Here is a 19,565-nt window from a genome sequence, read left to right as displayed (position 1 = left end):
CTCTCACTTATTCATGTGGGCACAACTCTCCAAAGGGGGGAGGGGGTGACTTAGAGTGATTAAAGTCTGTAAGCAACCGAATGTCATATCTGGGTGTAATACGGACTTGTTTCTTTGCCAAATCTTATATACAGCCACTGTGTGTCTCTGCACATTAACCAAACAACATTCAGACACTAAAACACGAACCGGATTCATTTCTTTGACATAAATGCAGCGCTGCTATCGCTTAAACCCTGCTCTGATAATTACTGCAGCGTCTGATTTAAACCATCTCTCTTATAGTGATTATTCATACAGTATTATGCATTCCATCCCAATTTTACTGACTCATACGCTCTGCAATATAATCTAAAATGCATGCTGCTCCAGTTGCATTTTAAACGCCATTGGTCCAATTCAGCGCAGCTCCCTCTCCGATGAGCTCCATCCAGATGTTCTGTGCCGTTTGTTTCTTTACGTACGACGTGCCATTTCCCCCCTAATAACACTTCAGGAGAGATTTAGAGCTTTATGCACGGATCCTCAAAACAGGAAGGAAAAAAAAAAAAAGTAGGCCTTGCATTCGGAATGAGAGTCGCGACACAGTGGCATAACTCGTACACTACGTGCTCTGGGTTCGGATCAAGACGAGCAAAGTGTGCTGTATCTGAAAACTAAAGAGCTGCGGGGCACGCTGCTTCATGTTGTTACACACTGTAAGGAAGGGAGAAGGTGTGTGTGTGTGTGTGTGTGTGTGTGTGTGTGTGAGTGTGAGAGAGGGTGACACACATTCCTCTGGCTTTCTGGATGTACAATTACCCAGGGTTGAATGCTCTTCACAATATTTCGGGCCCATAAGCTTGATGCTCATAATCTGTTTGACTTGGGACTGCCTAAAGTACTGTCTGCTGTTACTCCACGTCTATGGGTATACTACACATGGCACAACATGCCTGCTCTGTGGGGGTCCTGCTGGTTTGACTCTAGGTCCTAGGTTAGGATCCCTTTCCCTTCGTCATTGGTTGTTGCTCTGAATAAATCGCACGCTAAATCAAATGCTAAAGCTCCCCACACGACACACAGGCGCTGCACCAGAAGCATAGAGAGAACAATTACCCATAGTCCGGCTCCATACTGTTTCAGGGACTGCCTCTGATCGCCGAGTCGCGCACACTATGAATGAGGACAGCGAAGGGACAGATGGCAGCAGATGGAGAGTCAGACTCGGCCCTCCGGATACGAGGACTTGGCAATAAGAAAGTTTTTGTTGAGGATCTGGGCATCTAGGCAGCTTAACCTCTGAACCACTCAGAGTGGATATGTGCGTCTGCCTGTGTCCCTGCATCAGTAGCCCTGTTTGACAGTGGACCACACACACATCACACAACATCTACTCGGCTCTAAGGACAAAGCCTGCTGGGACGCTGCTGTACTGTATGGAGCAATACTCACTATTTTGTTTATTTCTGCAAAGGCTAATTGATGACTCTAAGCAGTAGTAAAGAAGATGGATGCGAGAGGAAGGAGAATCTGTCCGTGCCATCTGCCTCATTTTCATGAGCCTCAGCAAAAACACAAATACGCATTCACAAACTTTAAAAGCGCGTGTTTTTTTTCGACATCCAACTGACACTCATGCCAAAGCCACTTCATCCAACTTTGGCACCGAACTCATTTCATTGTCTGTCTTTATGAAATAAGTGCATACGGATTACAAATGAGCAGCAACAGTTGCTATGGAGACCAAGTCATGGTTCCTGTGTGTCTTCAGAGTTGGACATGGCCTTTCGTTTGTCTTGGACCGAACCAGCGGTGACCTCCAGCAGGAAGAAGCTGGTATTTTTCATTTTTAAGTAAACTAATTGTTAATTACAGCATGCTGTTGCGTTTTCAACAGCTGTTTCATCCTCTCTCCAGTCTTTAGCTTAGCTGGCGTTCTGCCGTCTCCTGGGCCCCGCGTTTACTTTAAAGACTTGAGAGCAGTATATTAAATGCATCTCGCCTTCTCAACCATGAGAAATGGGTGAATTTAGAGTGCGACAAGTCGGGAGGAACGCGCGCGGCGGCTGGGTGAGTAATGTACAAGCAGCTTCATGGCAGCATTATTAATTTATGCATAAATGTCAACATATAAGTAGGAGCTAAGTAAGAGCAGCCCACTGCTTGACATTTAAAGCCTCGTGTGGCCGGTTGCTTTAAATGCTTATTGTTAAATGTAATCATGCTAATGGAGGCGAGGAGGTCAACGCAAAGTTGAGCAACGCGTTAAGTGAAATAGATGACGCCGCTGATGGCGGGACGCGTCACGTGACCCGAAGTCTCGGCGTGAAAAACCTCAAAACATTTGTGAAGCAGATTTAAAAGATTCAGGCTTTCGGTGTGAGCGGATGGATTCGGGCCTGATCTTTGCTGACAGGGTTGGAGAGGTGGTGAAATATTAAAAGGCAGATTTACACAGAGTGTTGCTTGTGGTCTGTCGTGGGATTTGCGAATGAAATAATTTGCAGGATTACCTCATTGTTCCCATACTGTATATATTTCATATATATGTATGAAAACAAATAGTGCTCGTATGAATATGTACCATTGACCTGATCTTCACTACTGTCACTTATTACGTCGGCCCACTTCCATTTATATGGATCTAACCAGGCTGATGTTGATTGTGACAGTGGTCCCAGCAGCACATGTCATTAACATGGTAAAGTCAGGGGCTCATAGACCCCCCCCTCATGAGCTGCGTGGCCACATGTGTAATAGCCCCCTCTCCCGCTTCCACTTAACTCAAATCGATTGGCCCTCCTCCATCCAGGCCATTTATCTAAGCGAGGCACCGGAGCCAGTGAAACAGCCACGCAGGACCCGGCCCCACGGCCTGGTTACGGCCCGTGTGCCCAGCTGGAGCGGCTTTATACAGTAGGTGTGGGGAGAATTGAGGAAGAAAGGATGACGAGTGGCGAGGAAGATGAAAAAACATCATTTCCTCACGCCGCCTGTGACTCACTTCTCTCTGCCTCTGTGCGTCCTCTTCTCTGCTCCTCTAAGCCACTTCAATCCCATTTCAATCTCCCGGAGAACGTTGGGAGAATGTCTCTTCCTATTACATCACTTGTGCTGTTCATCAAAGCGACAGGGTGTGAATTACCTCGTCCGTGACACCTAAATCGTGGTGATACCGAAGCCTGAGGCTACATGAGATGGGGGCTTTACAACATCTGGAACCCTGGGCTGATAAAGTGACTCCAGGATCACTTAACCCCATCTGATCACGTGCTACAGTCAAACAGGCCACAGCTGTGATCGTCCCACACTGAAATACTTAATTAACGAGTTTCCATTTTTACCCACATCTATACAACTATTGACGCATCTCACGAACCTTTGATCCTCCTGGACTCCTTTCGCTGGCTGGTTTTGACACCCGGCTGGAGCTCGGCCTCTGCTGACATCCTCCACCGCTGAGTCCCTTGCCCTGCTCACAGCAGATCCACCATGGGCTAGCAGCACGCAGCACGCTGGCTAATCCTCCCGACGCCCCGTGTCCAGTCTCTCGCGCAGTCACTCCCTGGTGGAGGGGATCCCGTTCAGACCCATAGTGATACGTCTGGCTCTCCTCAGTAAATGAAGCTCCAACATGTATGAGCCCTGTCACCGCTGGCCCATGATCCACAACGTCTGTAATGACGGCTGAATTCTGACTCCTTCAGATTCGACTTCAGATCCGATTCCTCCTCCTCTGCCGTGTACCTGAGTCCCTCTGTGAAGGTCAAGTATCACATGGTCCGCCGCTGCTCTTTTCTGAGGATCCACCTACGGCTCAGGAGTGTCTCCCTCCAGGGGCGACTGCAGCGTTGATTGGATCAAGTATTGTTCTTCAGAGCGGGTTGGGAGAGAATATTAGTCTTTGGTGGAGCACTTCAGACGCGACCCGGCAGCTCATCACAGTCGCTGGCTGCGAGCACTGCAAGGCAAGGCGACAGGCATGACAGTGTTAATGTTACGCTGCAGGTGGTGAAACGTTAAAATGACAAACACGTGGCCCTTGATCACTCATTACGACTTTAATTTAACATACAAAATGGCAGGCACCAATTTAACAAATCAACAAAGATGTTATTATCTCTTCTGGATCATCAATCCTTAATGAGTCGCAGCAAACGCTCGCTGTTCGCCACTGATCCTTGAAGGAGACGTGTGGCCGAATACTTGACGCTTTTTTATTTATTTGTTTATTTCTTTTTTATATACTGCTTATGAGTAAACGCGGAACATTAAGGCGTGACCGACTCGCCTGTGCATGCGAGGCAAATTGTCAGAAGGCAGATTGTTAATGCTCCCAGCAGCGCGAGAGGGAGGAGAAGCGGCGGAGGGCAGTAAACGGAGCTGCGCTGGGAGTTATGCCGCAACTGTCTGTAAACTGGAACCCCCCACATTGTGCTTTAATGCCCTTGAATCATCCGCCGCTAACACGGGGGCCCGTGCCAAGCTGGCACCGCGGCTGGCACCGCTTCCGTTGGCATGGCGACGGCCATTGTTGGAGAACGGGGCCTTCGGCCCGGCCGGGACTGGAGGGAGCTGCCGCACATCGAGCACTGGGCACGCGCTATTGTCTTTGACATTGTGTGACATTGTAAGTGTGTGTGGTGATCAGAGAGTCATATTTTAATGCTTTAATAAAGCAGGAGTGGTGGACTCCTCATTTCCAGGTAGAGAATTTGTCTTTCACTTTCCTATAATTAACTACAGTTGACTTATGGTTCAAGGCGAAACTAACCTGCATTGTTTTGATTCATCTAAACGTGTAAATTCACTTTTTTAATTCACTTACAGTGTGATTATGTCATTTTTTGAACATATTACAAAATCTAAATGCATTTTGTGGCTGGCGTCTCTTCCTGCTCACATCAAACAAAAGTTTAGGAGACAAAGCAGCGCGTCCTTCAGAATGAGGCAGCTAATCCCCAGCCTTGGTGTGAGCAGCAAGTATTCAGCATTGGACCATTTATTCTGTACATATATAGTACGTGCACGCTCAGCTTGTGACCCCTCGTCCTCCGGCTGACAACCTCCCTGTTCTGCCTGAATGAGCAACGCTTCAGACACGATTCCCTCCCTCGAACAACAGGTTCCTACGGGGGCGCCATCGCCGGCCGCTCCGTGCTGCCCTCCGTGTGCTGGTGTGACAGGTACCGTCACCCGGGCCCAGACCCGGTCCCTCCGCACGCAGCACAGGCAGAGCCCTATAGTGTCAGCGATGGCAGAGGTAGCTCCCCGTCACAAGCACCTTTCAGAGTAAGAACCGTTTCATTACCGACGAGGAAGACGTGCCTCATTGTATTAGACGGAAGAGTGATTTAACGTGATGTACAGCTGCTTTTCAAAACCAATGCTATCTAGGTCACCCCGACTCCCCAATCTGCTCTGTGTTTTAACAGCTCCCAGTGTCTCTTATGATTTGGGTCAGAGTTAACGAGCATCACTCGTTCCTCCAACTCCTCTCAACTCTTGGGGGATGTCAAAAAGCTCCCGACAAAAGCCACCTTTTATTTATTAATTTGTTCATTTTCCTGCTACCTCGCGTCGTGGCCCTCCTTCAGGGAAGTCGACTTCACTTCCGCTCGCGTTTTTTTCGCTCGCTGCGTCGACCCCGAGACGCTGCTGCTCCCTCTTTGTCGCTGCCTGTCTGCATGAATTTCACAAATCTCCTCCAGAGATGTTTGTTTCCTTCTTGCATCAGAACCTTCACCCTGTAGCCAGATTAGCCGACAAAAGCAGATGTGCTCTGAGGAAGCCTGATGTTTCAAGCTCCTTTACATCAGGTGCATGGGATGTAAAGAAGGGTTTCACAATAAATAATCATTTAAATATAAATAAATATTCATATATGCCATCATCTTCCAGTTTATTGGTATGATTTGATATTTGAATCTTCTTTAAGAAATGAAATTATTCTTTTTGTTATGTCTGAGTCAGGATTAAAAAAAAACCTAATTTGTTTGCCACAATAATTAGTTTGCAATAAAATAAAGACTTTTTCCTTGTTTCTATTGCAGGCACACCAAAGGTTACCATTTTGAACATTCATAACGAGTTCCCTGACCATTTGTGCATGAAAATAATTCATTAAGTGTGATCTGATTTTCGACCTTGTTTACCATCTCGGGGAAATAATGGGCAATCAGCGAAGTTGCTGTGATTTTAAAAAAAAATCGGAATAATCCTTTAAGCCGCAGCATTCCAATAAGTAACATCTCCTCCTGAGACCGCTGTTTAATAGACTGCACAATCAACCTCATATTGTGCATCCTGCCACCGGTGAGGAACAAAGGTTGAGCAGCCATCTATCAGTGGATATGGCCAATTACACCTCCATTCAGCCCGCTCCCTGCAGAAGCCACGTGACCGCCGAGCGGCGAGGAGGGCCCGTCTCTGGGCCGCCTCCGCTGCTTCTTGGCCAACGCTGGCACGGCCGCGGGGGCCCGGGGAGCGTTTGTTCGACAGACCAGCTTTGGCACCTCGCGTTGGTCATCTTTGTTGCAGAATGCCCCGCAGCTTATGGAGTGGGACGCGGCTGTCACAACCCGGCCCAGCACCGCGCCTATGAATAGCCCTGCTGCGTTACCTTGTGTCACCTATGGCAGCAGAGACTCGTGTGTAGCCTCCGTTCAGCCTCTGCTCTGCAGAATTTGCAGTAGGACCAGTAGGACCAGTACGGCCAGTAAGACCAGTAAGACCCGCTCCACTACTTGTTTAGAATGCTTAAACAAAACATTAATAACAGCTGGTGAAGTAACTATGGAAATTATTAATCTACCAAGTGCAAATACAAACATTAGCATAAAAGGGAAGCAAAAGAAACTGGGGCAACTAAACTATATTAACATCAGGCTACAAACAAAAGCAATTTCCTTTTGAATTCTGCAGCGATTTATCTGGGGCAGAACTGACATATTGTAGCCAAAAATGAGAGGAGCCTCTCCTTTCTTCTCCTCCCTTCCTGCGCTCCCCCTGGCCTTCCAGGGGGAACTGATAGCCTCTGAGCTCAGCCTGTTCAGCCACGGCCCATTAGTTCACCTCATTCTGACAAGATGGAGGACCTCTGACGACGGAACAGTCAAGTGTGCAGGCGGGGGAGGAGGGGAGGCCGAAATACGAATGAAAAATTCTGTTTGCGCGTTTGAAGGAGTCTCATTTACTTTCGGGGGCCTCGTTGCTTCAGGTTCAGCAGATGTGGCTGGTAAACTAAATAAGCGTTGCCACACAGTTGCTTTGCCGAGCAGATTTATGTCAGCGAGGGCCTCGGAGCGCTTCGCCGAGCGAAGAGGGCGAAGAGAGCTGCCCTACGAAGCTGCTGCATTATCCCTTTACCATAACCGGCCCCCAGTTTGGGCCGAAGAGGAGCGCGTGTGTGCTCGCGCGTGCGTGTGTGTGTCTCTTCAACTCTGCGGAACATGACACAAATGAACGAACGCGCTCTCGAGACGCAAATATTAATGGGGGTTTATTTTGAAAGTCTGCCTCTCTCAAGCTGCTCCTGCCTCGCTAACAGACACATCCAGGCTAATAAAGTGTCACCCGCTCCCTCTGGTGACAGTAAACAATGGCATGAAAACAAAGGTAGGCCTCCTGCTTTATTCATCTCATTTCACCCACCTCATGTAGCAGGTCTGGGAGGCGTGCGGGGCTCCTGGACCTCTATCACAACACTTAATTGGTGGACGTCGCTCTCCCAAACACCTCCTCCGTGTTACTCAGCAGCTTCCCCGAGGAGCCTTTAATTCACTGTTGATGCTTGGTTTGTTGTTGTGCCGTGTCCCAGTGTCTGAGCAGAGTGTTAAAACGGGCTATTTACCACGTTCGGTGGGAGCGAGAGCTGGGCACACTCCAGAAGGCCTGGACAAACAGCACCTCGCTGCCAGTCGCTCGCGCTTTGATTCGCTCCCCATTCAGCCTCCTGCGCTCTCTCTTCAAGTTGTTTTTGCTCAGGTTCATCCTTACTTCTCCATCACCTCCTCCCTACCCGTTCTCCTCTGCCCTCTTTTCCTTTGTCTCCCTCTCTCTCCTGCCTGTGAAAGAGGTTGAAACGTGTTGTATTTCGCTGCCACCCCCACCTTGGCCTTCTTTTGTGAGTTACAAAGGAGCTGCGGATACTTTGGTTTGGACAATATTTCATGCAGAGAGTAATTAATGAGAAAATTAGGGCTTTTCCTCCCTCTGTATTCTCTTTGAACTAAATAAATAGCCATAAGGTGTCCTCCTTAATTGCACATGGGTCATGAATAGAATTAAGATACTGTGCGTGAGCAGCCACTTTATGAAACCTGACTGAATAACACAGTTTGCCGGTTGGACTTCATTCATGCCTCAGGAAGACACAGGTTGGATTCAGCAGCACTGAGGAGAGGTACAACTCTCCATCAAACACAACAGACAGTCAAAAAAAAAAACAACCTCTGCTACGATCAAAAGCACTGAGCGCAGGAACATTACCTGCAGTCTGCAGCCAGACAGAGTTAACGAAGCTGAAGGGAAGCACATGTCGGAACGGGAAGCGTTTTGTTTTTTTTAACTTACTGTCACACTGTCTTATTGATGCTGTCGTGAAGTGACACGCCGCACAAACACAGCGCTGGGAAGTGGCTTCACTTAATGGGAATGCAGAACCAATGGAACGTGACATATTTTGAAGCTGCTAAAGCCAAACATGGCGATTTTGTGCTTTGACTATATGAAAAATACAGAGCTATGTGTTTTTTTAGCAGAAAAGATGATACAATTAAGGTTATAGGTGTCCAGTTTAATTATTTTGTGGCCACCTGCTGACTCACAGTCCAGTGACTCTCACTCACTTTCCTTAAGCTCTGTTTTGAGTCGGGGCCAGCTCCTGAGCAGGATCTCACTAAACGAACACCATCTGTTGAGCGCTGAAGCCACGGTGCACAGCCACTTTCTGAAACTTGTGAGACGCGTGACTGTGGGAACGAGGTGGACTGTGAGCTGGACCCGGCTCCAGGTGCTGCTGGTTCCAGATGTTTAGCACTGAGCTCAGTTCATGCATTGCGGACTGATGTCCTTTCTCTGGTCATTTTCTATTATTCCTTGCATGAAACACTTTTGGCTTTTGTTTGTGCTTCCTTTCAGACTCTACGCTCAAAGCTGTAGCTGTATCCATATAAACCACTTTGCACCCAGACGAGCTCTTCGCCTTCATGACTCACCGAACTTGTTTGCAGGCATCTGTTGGAGCTAAGCACAAAAAGAAGCCAAATAAGTTACACTACAACTCTTGTTAACTTCCCAATTAGTGCCATTTTGCGGTGAAGCAACTTGGTCTTTGCAGCTGAACTGTAGATGTCAAAGAACTTAAAAAACAGTATTTTTTCTATTTTCTATTGTTGTAGCTCACACATGTATCATAAAACTGGTTAAAATAAAGCTCAGACACACACACACACACACACACACACACACACACACACACACACACACACACACACACACACACACACACACACACACACACACACACACACACACACCGTCTATTCCCCTGGCTACAATACAATATGTGCAGGTGTAATTAGTGAGTCTCCCACTGCACCTCAACGTCTCTCATTAATCTCACATGAGTGATTAGGCTGCTGCGACGTATGGAACCGCGGGAGGTGTGAAACTGGGTGTGAAAGTGTTGTCGTCTCATATGTTATCACACTCTGGAGACTGGGAGGGTTTAAGCACGCCGGGCACAGTCCATTGGCAGCTAATCATGCCGCTAATGATAAGTGAAATATTCGACCGCCTCTCATTACAAAGGCATCGCAAGGTCAGGATCTGGCGCCGCCGCTGCGCCTCCGACGAGCCGCTTCTCCGGCACCGCGTTGTTTTGAACGAGCCCGAAGAGGAAGCTGGATGAGAGCCCGACTGGAGCCTCCTGGAAGTGACACTTGACGGCTGATTAGAGCCAAACATCAGGGTGGTCTCCAACTGGGATGTTCTGACGGGAAGCGATCTAAAGGGCCTCGCCAGGCGACGTCACGCTGACCGGTGCCGCTGCGCAACGCGCGATCGGATTCCTGCAGGCTCTGCTGCGAGACGCATCTACGTTTGATTAAAAAAGAAAGGTAACGCGTGTGAAATGAAATGAACACCCAGACACGCATCAGCTAATAAGAGGGGAATATTTATCACACCCGGCATCGTCCTTCGAGGCCACCAGAGAACATCAATTATTTTTGCTTGATTAGCGGGTTTGGGGCTTTGTGCTGTAATCTAACTACCTGAAGCATAGCAACATGTGGCAGAGCGGTGAGAGAAGCGCTAGCAGTCAACACGGGGGATAATGATCACAACTGGATCATTATGGGTTGTCGCTTTTAGTGCGCTCGACTCTAAGGTTTCACTAAGTATTCCAAGCACAGTCGTAAACTCGACCCACTTCCGCCTGGGCAACGCTGGGTGTAATAAAAATAAGATGTAATCAACACCTTCACTCACTGGTGTGGGAGGGAATAAACGTTTGCCGTCTCTTAATGCTTCCTATTCAACACTGTAAGTGACTGAAATAAAAGGGGAAAAACAACAACGAGTCGGGGGATGTGGAACCCTGGGAGAACCGAGCCTCCGAGCTCCTCTGGGCTCAACAGAACATCTCCATTTTCTCCAGGGGCCCGAAAAAGTGCTGCGGCAGACACAATATTTAAACACAGCGTCGCTAAGAAAACACTCAACTTGTGTTTGATTCTTTGAGGACACAAACAACAGCACGCGCCCGCTGCCACGCGGCCGCAGTCATCGGCCGCACGCGGAGCCGCCGTCCCGACGGAGGCGTCGCCGCTCGGAGGTGATGAACGCGCCGCCGCGCGAGCAGATGAGCGGGGAGGAGACGGCGATAAAGTGGGTCACGCGACGCGAGCGGCGCGTTTTCTGGGTAACGCGGCGAACGCGCTGGCGGGTGGAGCCGGGTGGTCGCACGTGCCCACAACTGGGGCAGCGCTGCCTTGGAGTGCGCGCCCCCGTCTCCTCTGGCGTTATTGAAAAGTTATGCTTTCGATTTGCAAAAAAAAAAAAAAAAAAAAAAAAAAAAAAACGCGCTCAGATTTTCTTACTCCAAGTCCAATTGCTTGGACACGCTGAAAGTCACGCTTCGGTTGTAGTTTACCTTTTTGCTTCAATAAAAAATATTGAGTTACATAATGGGTCTGCACAAACGCTAGAGGGTTTATGTTTTTACCTAAAAACATATTTTGTGGAAGTAATTTAGCTTTTTGCTGCTGTACCTAATGATTGAGGTATAAATCTGTGTGGTTGAGTCACATCAGTCTGGGGGGGGGGGTTGTTGACGGACGCTTTTATGTTCTTCACAGAGTCGTGATCGCGGCGTCTCGGCTGCCTTTTAGCGAGACAATCGATCATCTCAATGGTCTGATTAAATTCCTTTTACGCCACGTTCCACATTCCTGTTGGTGATGAAGCTACTGAAAGTGACGGTGGGCTTCAGGTCCTGGACGTTCGTAATGAGAAGCTCACATTCTACCATCTCTCTACTTAAGCATTGCACGATCATGCGCCGCGTTGGATGTTGTTTGTTGCTCCGTGCCATCGTCCCTCTTAGAACTTTAGTGAATTTTAGGTCGTGGGGGAGGTGCATGAGGAGGGGTGAGGGGGGGGGGGGGGGGGGGGGGGGGGGGGGGGGGGGGGGGGGGGGGGGGGGGGGGGGGGGGGGTGCAGATAAGACGACAAACTAGATCTGAGGGCGGATCGGTATCGGCGGCGGCACGCGCCGCGTCTTGGCGAGCGAAGTGAAGTCGATACGGAGCGCGGCCTCTCTTCCCTCCTAAGATTTACAGTATCTGGAGCTCGGCGGCCACAAGCTCCACTAGATGGATGAGTATTTCATGCGCTGCCAACTGGCGCAACATGAGTTGAGCTGAAGGTCATTGTGACTCATTTCCAGCTCGGGAGCCGGGCGGTTGGAGACGGCGCCGCCATCTCTCCTCCGCCGACAAAAGAGGAGGAGGCCTCAGACTGCTACTGCACAGCCCTGACGCGTCACACAAGTACAGGCTGTACAGTAGTGAGTACAGTAGGGGGGAGTGGCTACAGACTGCCGTTGGGCCTCCAGGCATATGGCGGGGCGCCCCGGGGCTCCCGGCTAATTGAGTCCTAATGAATCATCGGTTTGGCGCGCTGTCATCGATGCATTGAGGAAGCCCGGTCCTCTGGAGGCGGAGCGGGGAGCGACGGCCGCCCCGGCTGAACACGGGGGGCCGGGACGACAGCGAACGCCTCACCCGTTCACCAGATGTTGCAGAGCGAGGCGAGAGGATTACCACCCAGCCGGAGCCGCACAATGGGAATAATGGTGTGATGGGCTGGCAGTTCACTGGCCCATCTGATTCCAGTAACACTGTCTGGGGGTGAGGGGGTGGGGGGTGGGCTTCATTTTCAACTGACTGACTCTGAGCTGCCACTGTTGCAGAATAATGGACTAAATTACATTTTTAAATGGGAGAAACAATAAATAAGAATTTGCTGGAACAAACAAAAATTAGTGACTCGGGTTTCTCTCATTACAACGTGAAATTCAATAATACCAAGTGAGCTGCACTGTGAGCTTGAACATTCCCAGTTTTTATTCTGTGGGGGATGCATTCAAATGCATTCAGTTTTTAAAGTTCAGGTCAAATCCAGCAAAAATACTGAGAGATGCTTATTTGCTTCATGCTGTAAGCTAAACATTGTCTCTATGCCAAACAACCCAACATTTCGGCCCATTTGCCTCATTGTTGAGAGCGGGATGAGAAGATTGAAGCACACTCGCTAAATATGAAGCTAAAGGCAGCAGGTTTCAAGTATATAATGTATAAAGATCTATTCTGGCTCATAACCCCTGTAAAACAGCAAAGAGTCATTTGAACACTTTGGTTTTTGTGAAGAGCCTCTTATCTGACTCTCTGCAAGAAAGCAAATAGGAATCTCTCTCCAAATGTCAAACTCTTCCTTTAAACCTCCCATGGGGGAGATCTGAGCTCCGTTTCTTTAGCTGCTATCACAGCTTGTGGTGTGAGTCTTTGCTCCTGACACGTTTGCTTGTCGCAAGCCTCCCGTCGCACTCGCAGCTTCACATGCGCCTGTCATGTCGATCGCACCCCGAAAGGAGCGCGTTAGCGCTAGCGGTCCCGCGTTAGCGCTAGCGGTCCCGCGTTAGCGCTAGCGGCCCCGCGTTAGAGCAATCTCCTGCCCGGCGCCGGGGGCCGCGTCTTGAACGGACCGGAGCCACCAGCGAAATGAGAGCTCCGACGCCAACTTGCGAGCTCATTAAGTCGAGTTTTATAAAAGATTCAGGCCACTTCGGCAACCGCACGTCCAACGTGGAGATGCTACATTAGCGTCGGCACAGCCCCCGTTTGGCAAATGCATTATCTCAGAGCACTTGGGGAAGTCTTGGGGGAGTTCAAGCCGAGGTAATGCCACTATAATATGAAGGGAAACAGCAAATGTGATAATACACCGGGCACAAAAGACGGGAAACAACATGGCTAGCGCCAAACAACCGCCGCGTTGTTCCCGCGCTGATGTAATTACGCTGCGATAACATGAAAAGGAAGTTTTGAAACCACTTTCACCGTTTCACAATAATTGCAAAAGGGGAAAAGGAATTATGGCATTAATAGGATAAGATACTGCGGTTCCCACATCCACTCACTGCTTCGCTGTCAGGAGCTAAATTAAGTGTCTTGGCTCCACTGGGAGACCTAACAAAGAAGTCCTTACTGGAGGAGTTAATGCTCTCTAGTGTTTTGTTCAGCTCCATCTTAAGCCCCCAACTCACACTGGACTGCAGGAAAGTGTCTTGGGATGACAACGGGAAATTGTAGTGTTTGTGTTTGTGTGCATTTGTGTGTGTGTGTGTGTGTGTGTGTGCACCACATGTGTCCTACAAACCAGCCAGTGAGTGCAGCTTAGGATCTGTTGCAGAACATCCTCTGTAAGGAGATTAGCAAAGGCCAGTTGGGCCAACTGGCAGAAGTCGCCGGCGAACTTTGGCGCCGGTGTCACCAACGCCGACCTCTGCTCGCGCGCCAGATTTGAGCCGACGGCAGGTGAATCGCGGCGTTCGGGCCGTTCTGTTTGTCGCGGAGGCCTTTGTCGGCGTGGAGCAGCCCGTACACGAGCGCTCGAGCGGAAAACGCGGGTCGTCGTGGGAGACATATGGCGCAGGACCGACTGGTAAAGCTGGCTCGGGTTCAGGTTTAGCCCGAGGGGGGGGGTTTGGCGTTTGAGAGGTTAAAAACCGTGGAAAATGCAGGAAAGAGATGGGTTAAACTCTACAGCAGCTGATTTCACAGACATTATTCAAAAAGTCGTCAGGACTGAGCTTTCGTGAGGATGATGCAAAGCAAATCTGACTCCTTTAGCATATGTGGATATTAATATTGATACAAAATGATGCTAGTTGGGTTATTATGATTACATATTGCAAATAAACCAAACTTCTAACATCAGAGACTGGTGAAGTTTAATCCAAGCGTTTCCTCTAAGACTCAGCATCACTCGCTCCTCCAACGCAACCGTCTCCAATCAGCGAAATCCACAGACAGGCGGACAACCGCACGCCATGACGCAGTTCGAACCCTCCCACGCCCGGACGCTTCCACAGTTAACGGGATTGTTTTAGCCCCCACGGTAACCCGCGCACCCGAGCCGACACCGGAAAACTCGCCCATCGGCCTGTGCGCCGCTCTGCCGCGTCGGAGCGGCGCCGCTGCGCATCGCCGTGCGCTCTCATCCAAGCGTCCATCCACAGGTCCTCGGCTCGCGGCGCAGCCCGCTGAGCATTTCCTAACATGCACAGAAATCAATACAGGCACCAGCATATGCGTCATCATTCACTCGTTTCACTTGGCACCGGAGCCGGTTAACAAGCTGTCGTTAGAGGATGACTTACTGCCGTTGCAGCAGAGGGACCTCTTCATTTGAATGCGTGGGGAGGGAGGCGATGCATCCGTGGTGGGGAAGAAAAAGCTTTCTCGCTGTTGCTGACATCGGTACTTTATTCAAATTCCGCGAGGCAACACACTGTGCGCGCGTGTGTGCAGCACATATGCGTCAAAATCGATTTCCAAACGAAATGTCCGTTTCCAGTTCGTGCGCAATTCATTATGGGACAGCGGGGCTATTTGACAGGCGCCCGGCGTTTGCGCTGCGAAGGAGTCCACACTCAAAGGCATCAAATCCCCGACGTTGATCTAATCACAGACTCGTCTACGGTCGTATTTGTTTCATTCAATTGAATCTGTGACCGTGGCTGTCTCAGTCACCCACAGCAGACTGTTCCGCAACCCATTTCCATTCCGCGGCCATCCTATCCATAAATCTTGACATGTCGCTGAGCCGCCTCGCATCTTTAAACAGCTCTATAGTTTCGCAGTTTAAAGAAAGGCTCCCGCTAATAGAGAATCTCAGAACTGGGATGCCACTCACCTTTTCTCAGCGAATGCCTTCTGGAGTGTCCCATTTGTGCGTTTTAATCCACATCTGTGTCCCCTTCATTTGAGCGCTCTATTTCCCCCCAACGAGCAAGCGAGAGAGAGGGAGAGAGGGAGAGAGCGCGTTTAAGAAAATCCATTTGGTAATTCCATTTTCCGGACACACAAGGTGAAATCACATCACACCTCTGTTTGTTACATGTTCAAAATTCTTCCATAATTCTGAAATCCCGTAAAGCCCTATTTGTTTTTTTCCCCTCTTCTTCTCTCCGGCACCGAAGTTGCCTGGTTACCCCTGTTTCTCATTCAAGGAGGCTGAAGCGCTGCATACAGCGGCCAATCATAGCAGCAGCCGGAGAGATTAACTATTTCTTGGCTCCACTATTCTAGTTTCAGGCTAAAATGAGGAGAGTGGGCGGGGAAACTGGGCCCCCGGTGACGGAAAAAAATTAAAATGCACAGAGAATAATGTAGAGAGCGAGGGGATCCGTTAGAGGGAGAATGTGTGGAGGAGGGGAGGGGACGGAGGGGATTAAACATTTTCGAAAAATAAAGGATTGAAGGGAGGAGGAGGGACCAGTTGCCTCTTTTCACAACAACAAAGATGTAAGTGAATGATATCTGAGTCTGGCACCGCGAGATGCAAACGGCTGCTGTGCGTCCTCGCCTCCTCCGTGGCCAATCTGACCTGAAGGAGTGGGGAGCTGTCTCATTTCTGAATATCCCACAAAGCAATCCATCAGGGTAATCACCCCCCCTCTAACCAGCCTACCCCCCCCCCCCCCCCCCCCTTCTTCTCCTCCCCTCACCCCATGTCCCACTCCAGTCGCCTCATCATAGGCTGTATTGATTTCAATTTCCCCCTCCAGTTAAGGTGAAAGGTGTAGGGGAGCGAGCCAGCTTCAATGACTGCAACATCGCCCCGCGGGCTGTAATGACCCCCCGCCTACGGGCTCCGCCGCTACATCCAGGTCAAGGACCCCCGACACATACACACACACCGGCGTGTTCGCGAGGGGCTGCAGACGAGCCCCCGCGGGGGGGCGGCACGCGCGCCCTGGTGCATTATGGGGGAACAGTCGGGGTCCCGGCAGCGTGACAAGTCGCTCCCCAAAGAAGCAGCGTCCAGCAGGTGTGGGGGTGAGGAAGGTGGGAGGAAGGGGGGGAAGGGGGTGACCCACAAGATCGTGTTCAGGGCGCCCTGCAACATTCCAGCAGATGAAAGTCAGCATTAAGCATCATACGCTGCATCTGGGCCTTGAATGAGCCTTTTCCGGCGTCTTGCACATTCGACATCGTGTCGGCTGTAAGATCTGAATGTCATTTGAAAAAGTTCGTCTCCACATCTTTGTGTTGCGTTGCTGCCGAGCGTCGTCCCACGGATTAAACATGACAACAACAGTGTTGGGGTCCTTCCTCCCCCACGGTGGGATCAGAGCAGCGTGTTTACGTGGGTGTACACACACACACACACACACACACACACACACACACACACACACACACACACACACACACACACACACACACACACACACACACACACACACACACACACTTAGCAGTTGATTGACATGTAGTTCTTGGCTTGAGCACAGCTTAATCCCGCTGCTTTCACAGATGGACCCGGTCTTCCTCCTCTTTCTGTCGGCCGTCAACAGCGACAGTGCCGTGTTTTACATCCACACACACATCCACACACACACACACACACACACACACACACACACACATACAGGACAGCGTACTACTGTTTACTGGGGAGGGAGGCTGCTGTGTGAGTTCTAATCCCCCTCTGTAACCCGCCCTCCCCTTTTGTTGACGTGCAAGCAAATGCAAAAAAAAAAAAAAACAGGCCTGAACTATTTAGTCATTAACAAACAACAACAAAGGAGGTCAGTGTCAGCAGCGGCAGCGGGCAGCTGTGTCCTGTGAGGCGAGAGCTAATCCTCAAGACAAAACCAAGTCCCGCGCATGCGGCCGCTCCCCGAGCTCCACGTGAACCCAGCGCTCTCGGAGTCACCTTGCGCCATCCTCGCCGTGACAAGTGGTGTCATTCAGCACTTCATAGGTCGCTGGCGTGTATTATTAGCATGAATCATGAGGGGAAAGATTAGACTCCCCCCCCCCTCTTAATCGTATTCCACTTCTGCACAGGCTTTGATTTCCATGTAGATGAAGCCGTGCTGATAACGATGGGGGAACTGCCCCGGAGAAACGAGGCACAGCGATAAGATAAGGCCGGCAGATCCCCATCCAGACAAAAAAGACAAAGAGGGGAGTCATCGCCCCACATGGCGCTTAATCTCCGTTCAATCCGGAGATTAGCGCAGTCAAAAATTGCGGCTGCGCTCGGCGAATGATTAGTCATCTCCCAGAGGAGGAATAGTTGACTGGAGTCTCCCTGAGCAACCTTGGAGTGAAAGCTGATCGATAACCGGTCCCTGGATACAATGACAGATGTGGCACAACATGTACTTAAAAGGCAGAAAACATGTGTCTGGCACACACACACACACACACACACACACACTGGATTCGTCAGGGTTTCCTGCTGTTCCACGTGGCCTGCACTTGTCCAGAGTTGCAGACTGAGCGAGTTACAGAGGCCCGCTCACCATTTCTATGCTAATGGGGTGTTTTAATCAGGCCTAATCGCGTTGTCATTGCAGCCTGTGAGTGATTAGCATTCAAATGCGGCAGGGAGGGACCTGACATCGATAAATGACATTTGACCTTTGACATCCACTGATGAGAGGTTGCTCTCCTTTTATCAGCGTCGCCCAGGTGTCTTCATTTCCTGTGGCGCGTTTAATCCTAATGTAGTTCAAACACGCGCGGGTCCGGAGGCCATTCTCCTCCGGGCGCAGGTCATGAGAGCTTCAGGTTCTCCAGGCTCCACACGGTTCTGGTTCTGGAGGCGGGGCCTTCAGCTGATTACATGTCCGTTCGCTTGGCTCTGCGTTTACGTCCTGATTGTCTGAGAATCAAGATACTGGCTCACTGATCTGATTAAGCCACCAGTCGTCCTGTTCAGTTGTCATGGAGATGTGGAGGAAATCTCCTGCACGCAACCTGAACCAATCAAACTATGACAACCTGATAGGAACCCTTCATCTGATTCCCTGCTTTTCTATTTGGGTGGAGAAAAACTTTCGACGAGGCACAGGCTCACTCCATTCTCTGGATTTCGCACGCAGGCGGCGGGAGGTCACGCGGCGGCTGGATTTAAAGAAGCGGCCGAAAGCTGGGAGGAAAATAGGAACGTAATCACAAACAACCGTCTCAGCTCCCGGTCGGTCCGCGGGGCGGGAGGACACGCCGAAGCTCGAGGTGTGAGGGTCTGTTATCTGCTGATACTAAATCACGAGTAGGAAATAAAGCAGATGGACCATGACAGGTGCCAGTTTCACGTTGGAGAGGAAAGGTAATGGCTTCACACCCATCTGCTGCTTCCTTAATTAAAAGCTTTTACACTCCAGCTACATTGCATTACACTGTTTGGATACAGGGCTGTGCACAGAAATCTCACGCCAGTTACTGTGGATCTAAATATCTTGATTGTTGTCTTTTGTGGAGACTTGGCAACGTCTAAGCGGCACCAGCTTCCGTAGCGTGCATCTATTTTCGCCCCTGCATTCACGGCACATTTTCATTGTCGATAGCGCCGTATGAGCGGTCATGCATACGTCCGAGGTACCGAGCAATTACCCGTGATTGTCCAGTTTCAGTGAACCATGGGCGACGCAGATGCCAACGTTTAATCTACATAAATTACATGCACGGAAGTTATACGCAGCTTCGCGTCTTACTGGTCGATGTACTGGAGCTGTACTGGAGTGGGACGCCAGTGTTTTGCACACTAAGCAACTCACAGCAGCACACAGGCGCCTCTCTGAGATGCCATGGAAACACATGACGTCCGGTCGGTCAAAGAGGCCCTTCATCGGAGCTTAAACAGCCTGGCGCACACACACACACACACACACACACACACACACACACACACACACACACACACACACACACACACACACACACACACACACACACACACACACACGCCTCGACCCCCCGTGACCTTCTCCTGCCCGA

At 50.1% G+C, this 19,565-nt stretch overlaps 1 protein-coding gene across 3 annotated transcripts in view; it reads right to left on the bottom strand.

Annotated features, from left to right (window-relative positions):
• Positions 1–15,871, bottom strand: part of LOC114844080 (disabled homolog 1) — a 30,485-nt gene extending 14,614 nt beyond the window's left edge. Inside the window, exons 1-3 of one of the 3 annotated variants that reach the window (XM_055503780.1) lie at positions 15,657–15,871; positions 15,466–15,543; positions 3,362–3,943 (exon numbers count right to left, since the gene is read on the bottom strand). In XM_055503780.1, the coding sequence (XP_055359755.1) occupies positions 3,362–3,431 (70 nt within the window). In that variant the 5' untranslated portion in view covers positions 3,432–3,943; positions 15,466–15,543; positions 15,657–15,871. Of the gene's footprint in view, positions 1–3,361; positions 3,944–14,929; positions 15,441–15,465 lie in introns of those variants that run through there. The other 2 variants (XM_055503782.1, XM_055503781.1) reach the window with 2 other exon arrangements.
• Positions 15,872–19,565: the final 3,694 nt, after the last annotated feature.

This window comes from Betta splendens, chromosome 17 (assembly GCF_900634795.4).
Source record: "Betta splendens chromosome 17, fBetSpl5.4, whole genome shotgun sequence".
Lineage (NCBI taxonomy): Eukaryota > Metazoa > Chordata > Actinopteri > Anabantiformes > Osphronemidae > Betta > Betta splendens.
This window is presented reverse-complemented; position numbering and strand designations above follow the sequence as displayed.